Source organism: Phasianus colchicus, chromosome 24 (assembly GCF_987193195.1).
Source record: "Phasianus colchicus chromosome 24, bPhaCol1.hap1.1, whole genome shotgun sequence".
NCBI classification, from domain to species: Eukaryota; Metazoa; Chordata; class Aves; order Galliformes; family Phasianidae; genus Phasianus; species Phasianus colchicus.
In genome coordinates this window covers 1,008,738-1,015,543 of record NC_143459.1, presented here as the reverse complement: position 1 = coordinate 1,015,543, position 6,806 = coordinate 1,008,738, and the positions used below count along the sequence as shown (strand labels likewise).

The window sequence follows — 6,806 nt, the reverse complement described above, 5'->3', positions numbered from 1 at the left end:
CCCGCCCCGAGCCGGGCGGCCCGGCCGGGGTCGTGCCGCCGCCCGCCGCCCCGGCCCCGCCCGCTCCCCGGCCCCGGTTCCGCCGCGCCGCCCCACGCCGGCCGGCCGCGCTCGGCTCCGCGGATCCGCTGCGGGTTTTGCGTGCGGCAGCCTCCGCCGCGCCGAGCCGCGAGCGGCCGGGGCCGGCCCGCTCCTCCTTTGTGAAGGGGGGGAGGCTCCCGTCCGGGCCGCGCCGCGCTCCGCTCCGGGTTTGGCAGGCGGCCGCGGCGCTGGGTAAAATGGCAGTGCTGAGCCTCGTGTCGGAGTGAGCCCCGCTCGGCGGACCAGAGTCGGGAGCTGCCGCGCGGCTCGCCCAGCCCGGCCCCGCCGCCGCTCGGCCCGGCTCCGGGGACGGCGCCCGCCCGCCCGCCGTGTCCCCCCCCTCCCTCCCTCCCGCCTCTCCCGCACCGGGAGCCCCGTCCCGGGTCCCCCCCTCCTCCTCCTTCCCCCCACTCTCTCCTCCTCCTCCCCTTTCTCTGCCGGCTGCAACCGAGGAGGTACAGCGGGGCCAGGCCCCGGGAAGCCCAGCCCAGCGGAGCCCTCCCCGCCTCGCCAACCAGGCCGGGGGGGAATGAGCCCCCGCTGCCCTGAAGAGCCCGCCGCCGCCTGAGCGGGGAGCAGCAGAGCAGCGAGGCCTCACGCCGGCCGGCCAGGCAGGGAGCAGCTCGGGGGGGACCGGTCCGGGGGGGGGGTGGCCGGGCGGGGAGGGGGGGGATCATGGCTGCTCAGGTCGCCCCCGCCGCCGCCAGCAGCCTGGGCGCCCCGGCTCCGGCCGAGCTGAAGAAAGCGGAGGCGCAGCAGCGGGATTGTCCCCCGGAGGAGGCGGGGGGTGAGGCGGCGGCGGAGCGCGGCGGCGGCGGCGGCGGCGAGAAGCAGGCGGAGAGCGAGGGCCCCCCGGGGAAGGAGCTGCAGGACGGGGCCGAGAGCAACGGAGGGGGCGCAGGGGCCGAGTCCGACCTGAAGAGCTCGAACGGGAACCCGGGCCCCAGGCCCGCCGCTGCCGCCGCCACCCTGAACAATAACCTCCCGGAGCCGCCCGGTGGCGGCGGCAGCAGCGACGGGGTGGGGGCGCCGCAGCAGCAGCAGCCGCCGCAGCAGCCTCCCCCTTCCCACCCGGCCGCCTTGCCCCCGCCAGCCTACGGCTTCGGGCAGCCCTACGGCCGGGGCGCCCAGGCTGCTGCCGCCGCCGCCGCCGCTGCGGCCGCCGCCGCTGCCTTCCACCAACATGGCGGACAACAAAGCCCTGGCATGGCAGCGCTGCAGAGCGGGGGCCTGGAGCAGTCTTACCCGGGGCCGGCGGGAGCCCCCGCGGGGCCGCCCCCTCCCCAGAACTCGCACGGCGGCGCCGAGCACGGCTTCCCCAACCACCAGTACAACTCCTACTACGCGGCCGGCGCCGGGCGCAGCGCCGGCTCCTACCCGCCTCCCCCCCAGGCCTACGCCCTGAGCTCCCCCCGGGGCAGCGCGCAGAGCTCCGCTCAGGCGGCCGCCGGCGCCAAGTCCCCCGCCGCCGCCGCCTTCCAGCAGCAGCGCTTCGGGGTCATGGGGCCCTCGGCCGCCGGCGGAGCAGGAGGAGGAGGAGGAGGAGGGGGCGCCACCCCGCAGCCCACGGCCACCCCCACCCTCAACCAGCTCCTCACCTCCCCCAGCTCCGCCCGCGGCTATCAGGGGTACCCCGGGGGCGACTATAGCGGCGGGCCGCAGGACGGGGGAGCCGCCGGCAAGGGCCCGGCCGCCGCGGATATGGTCTCGCAGTACGGCGGGGGCAACGGCCAGGGCTGGGCCGCAGCGCCCGGCGGGGCTCCGCCGAGGAGTCACCACGCGCCCATGAGCCCCGGGAGCAGCGGCGGCGGCGGCGGGGGACAGAGCCTCGGCCGGAGCCAGCAGGTAACTGCGGGACCGCGTGGGGCGGGCGGCGCGCCGGGGGGGACGGGACGGGACGGGACGGAGGGGCCGCGGCCGCCGGGCCGGGGCTGGGGGCGGCGGGGGAGAGAGGGGCCCGGGGAGGAGGGGGGGCCGGACGGGACGGCGCCTCTCCCGCGGCTTCTCCCCGCCGGGTCGGCGCTGCTGGGGAGCTGCCATTGTCTGTGCCTGCTCGCTCGCTCTAAAATGGCTGCCTCGCCGCCTTCCCTTCCTCCCTCCCCAGCCTTTGTGCGAGGCTCCCGGAGAGCGGCCTCCGTCCCGCGGGGGTGCTCCGGCGGGGGGACGGGGGGGGAGAAACGGCGGTCGTCCCCGGCGGGGAGCGGCCGGGCTCGGCGCGAAGGGGCCGGTGGAGGCCGTGCGGCGGGGGTCGGGCGGCGGGCGGCCCGCCCGGGCCGACGCGGGGCCCCCCGGCATCGCCGCCGCCCTCCGCGCCGCCGCCCCGCTCCCCGCCGCTCCCCGCCCCGGGGGCTTCGCTCCCGGCCCGGGGTCGCCCGGGGCCCGCCCGGCTGGCCGCGTCTCGGCCCGGCCCGGAGGGGCCATCTTCCCCCGCGGGAGGCCCGGAGGCCCGAGCCCGTGGCTGGGAGTGCCGGTAAACAGCTCGGCGATGGGAGTAGTGAGTGCAGATTGCTTTGGTTTGGGATTTGAATTATGGAGGTAAAATCCTTCTGTCAAAGCCAGGAGACAGTTGGTCTTAGGTTGACATCCTATCTGTGATCTGATTGGCTCCCCATCTCCTGCTCTTGGCCATTTATAATTGCCTCTGATGTAATGGTACAACAATCCTGATGAGCTCATAAACTTTTACACTCGGCTTTTCTGCCAGCTCGGACCCGAAGCAGCCCCGCCGCTCGCCACCTCCTCGGCCCCCCACCGAAATTGGCCGTGACCTTGAGGAGGGTCGGCCCCGCGGGAGCGGAGCCCCGGCCTGCCTGCCCCGCTGCTTTGTGCCCGAGACAAAAGAAGAGGCGATGGCATTTTGTTTGTACCTTGGGTTTATTTTGCTTGTGATGCTTTATGCGGCCTGGAATAGAGTCTGTGTTGTCAGAACAGTGGAAGGGCTTCTCCGCACAATGGGCTTGCTGTTTATTTTGGTTATGTGACTTTCCCTTTGGTATAAATGATTTCTTTGATGGATCTGAGGGTGCATTTGTTACTGACTAATTTTGGCCCTTTTCAAAACTGGGGCTGTTTGGATTCTTTGAGCTGGAGATGTGGGGGTTTCTGGGGTGTATCGCAGCCTTACAAATAAACAAAAAGCCCCACCAAACAGTAGCAATCAGTCTTGCGGTGGAAGCGCTGAAAATGAATTACCTACTTCAATTCATTGGGGAGGTTTAGTATTGATCCGGCCTCGGCTTCTGGCTGTGCATCTCGGGGCACGTTTTGACTTTGAGTGAGCACTGACAACATCTGTCCCCTCTCTGTGTTTAAAGGACATACTGCAGGTCCTCACTGTGTCACAGCTCTTCGCTTTTTGAAGGAGTATGAACAGGAAAACCAAGCCTGCACATCAAAACGATCATCGTATGGGTAGAGTTACCCGTTTGCTGAAAATATGGAGGAGCAGAAAGCGTGTCGAGGAGAAAGCAGTATGGTGTATGCATCAGACATCTTAGATACGGGGGAAGAAGAGATGCTGGTATCTAATATCTGGAAACTTGACTAAAACCAGCTTCCTCTCTGTGTTCAGACACGCATCCCCGTGGCCTGTCGTGGCCTCGTGCAGCCTGTCAGATGTCCCTCCTTGTTCTGTGTGCTCTGCTCTAACTTCAGGCCCTGGGTTAGAGCCATTTGATCCCACACAGTGTGACATGCAGCCTCCAGACTTTCCTTTCTTGCTCAGTGCTTGTGTCCACATGAAAGCTGCTTAATTTTTGTCTCTTGGTTACCTGAAGGTGGTCTCCTTCAGCATCTTGAGTTACTTGATTGTCTCTTCTGTCAAACAGTGCTTTCTAAGAGTACCGATCTTAGCTCTGCTGTGTTCTTCAGAGTGTCTGATGGTAACTGGTAGTGAGCATCCCATTGTTCAGAGCGAAGGCTGCAGGTCCTCAGGGGTGCAGCCATGTACCTGCAGCACAGGAGTACAGAGGACAAGTGACACAGGTGTCAGGGTGTCTACTTGAATTTACTCTTTGTAGCCAGAATATGCGGATCTTGATAGAATGTGTGCTAAAAGGTGGTGTCAGATGGAACTTTTCAGGCAGCTATTTTATTATGCTACATGCCTGACAAAAATGTGTTCCTGTCTGTGTCATGATGGAACAGGAGATGTCTCTGGGTTGTGTTTTTGTCCTGGAAATCAGATTTCTGTATCTCTTGATTCAGCTTGGTTCTGTATCTCTTGATCTGCCTTGTATTGGTAATATCTGAGTAACTAGTCTCATTAACTGGAATCATTAATGCTGCTTTGAGAATTAGTTTAACTTCTAAGTAGTACAAATAGTGTATATAACTTTTCCTAAAAAAACAAACAAAACTCCCCAGTTTTATTTGTGTGAAGGACTGTTGGATTCGAGCTGACCAATCCTTCTTTTTGTTGTTAAAACCACAAAACCCAACCCAAACAGGCTTACCTTGCGCAATGGAAAAAGCTTGCACGTGTCTTCTCTGCTGCTCGCAGTAAATGGTTCGTTAATAATAATATTCTGGTCTTAAATTGTAGCCTCCTTCCACTGTGTAGTCTGCCAAATTCCCTGGATTGGAAGAATTTAAAGCTTGTGTCTTTCCTTTGTTTTGTACAGTGGTGAACAGAGTGCATGCTTACTGTGTAACTTTCTGAGGAAATGTTGGACAGGGAGAGCAGGACGCGGCTCACCTGGCTGTGCGTTAGGAGGAGGAGCATCTCCTGGTGCAATGGAAGGTGATGGGAAGAGCGGGGGGTTCCTCCAGGCAGGAACTGCTGGGGCAGTGAGCTTGGGGTTTTGGAGCTGGGCAGCAGCACTGTGCACAGAAGCGCCCTTAATTCTCCATACTTGTTAGGATTTATGAATGATGCCGTGTGGAGAGTTTTATTGCATTGCTCATCAGGAAAGACAGCATGCTTTCTGGAGTGCAAGTTGTCTTGGGGAACAGTTCAGGCAATAAATGGAGTCTGTAATTGCTTGCATAGGTGGTATGGAACCCTCTTGGACCTCTGCTTGCTGGCTGGGCATGAGAACAAGGTGCTGAGCAGGGCAGGCGTGTGCAGGGACTGTGTGTTTTTTGTATGGCCTTTACAGCTGGGAAATGCAATAGGGTCAAGAGATCAGAATGCCTTGTTGCAGAGTGTGGGATGAGAAATCTGTAGTTTTCTGTGGGAATGGCTTGTAAGAAACCAGGCTTGGAATCTTAGTTTTCAGTTTTTCCATTTCACTAACAGCCATATCATGTATTTGTTTCCACTTCCCTTCAGAGCGTGTGTAGCTGTTGTTAATAATCAGCTGGCTTTCCCAGTGTCTGGAGGCTTAAAGGAAACTGCTGAAGAGAAAGCACTTCTCTCCCTGAGGAGGTGGGCACCTCTCATACGTGCTTTCACTACAGCAAGTGACTCCTGAAATGGGAAATGATTTTGGGTTGCATTAAACATCAGCGTAGTGGGTAATGTCCTCATAGGTGTACCAACATCTCCAGGCCTCTATTAGAAGTTCAGTGAAGTCTGCTTAAAAATTGTATGTTAATAAGGAATGCTCTCTGGGCCCGTTGCCATACGATAGTTATGTTTTGTTGACTTAGATCTCAACTTTAGTAGCAAGTGAGGCATGAAAAATGTTGTTGAAAATATGCTTTTTAAACTAAATTGGCACCAAATGGCTCTGTGCTGCCAATGAGCTGTGATATCTTGGAATCTGAAATCGAGACCTGGCTCCCGTTGTCTTCTGTCACAGGGTTTTCCCTTGCTTAGCATTGTAATGCTAGGAGGCCTGGAGCTGCTCGCAAGGTGCAGCATGCGTTGGATCTTTCCCATGAAAATGAGGAACATCTTTTTTTCTAATGTACGGATTGCTTCGGAATGAATGATTTTAGATTTTCTCTGTGTTCGTGTAGGTAGAAAACCGTTAGCTTGATGTTGTGAGGATCAATCTAGTTAATTCTGATGTGGACTCTGAAGGTTTTACTGGCATGCTTGTCGGAGTTGTATGGGGTAGGTGTTGCCCGATTCCTGTAAAATACCTTGATTTCTCAGATGCTTTCATCCTGCTGCTTGGCTGGATGGTGACTGATGTTTCCAGGCTGGCCGTGTCTGAAGTAGGATTCAGGACAGAAAGCCTTATTTTTCAATTTTTTTTTTTTCTCAGTGAAATGGGGTTAGTAAGGCTTGGCACCTGTATTCTGCTAAATGTGAATTAAATGCTCTGACAGTCCTTATTTATTAGCTGGGCTAGGGGTGAGTTTCTGCACACGTCTCTTGCAGTCATGTTTCTTGCAAGATAGAAACGTGCTTTCTGGAAGGTTGTATGCTTGGCTTTTGGGTCATAGTTTTTTGGCAAGAGTACTTGCTGGTTTCCTAAAGCTGTTAGTCCAGTCCAATTCCTTTTATGTGCTGAAAGTTTAGTTTCCTGAGACGAGTGCTCGGCAAATATGCTTCATCCCTTCCTGTTCTGAGGTGATAGCAGAAACCGGGCTTGAGGGAAGCATGGGAATCAAACACGGGTGGACACCTTGCTGTGTTCCTCATGCTTTGTTTTTAGCTGTATTTGAGAACACTGGTTAATGAATACTGTCATGCAGGAGTATTAACGTGAAGACTCTATTTAAAAAAAAAAAAAAAAAAAAAGCAAAACAGAAAACCAAAATAAAAACATAACAGCTTTCCTTCAGAGAGAAAATGAAGTTTGAAAGTAGGCTGAATTGTACAGATGTGAGGT

The 6,806-nt window shown here is 58.2% G+C and overlaps 1 protein-coding gene across 2 annotated transcripts in view; it reads left to right on the top strand.

The window, feature by feature from the left end:
* The first annotated feature begins 430 nt into the window (after positions 1-430).
* ARID1A (AT-rich interaction domain 1A) overlaps positions 431-6,806 on the top strand; it is a 57,928-nt gene continuing 51,552 nt past the window's right edge. For both annotated transcript variants that reach the window (XM_031595132.2, XM_031595131.2), the window contains exon 1: positions 431-1,926. In XM_031595132.2, coding sequence (XP_031450992.1) covers positions 757-1,926 — 1,170 coding nt within the window. In that variant the 5' untranslated portion in view covers positions 431-756. The remainder of the gene's footprint in view (positions 1,927-6,806) is intronic.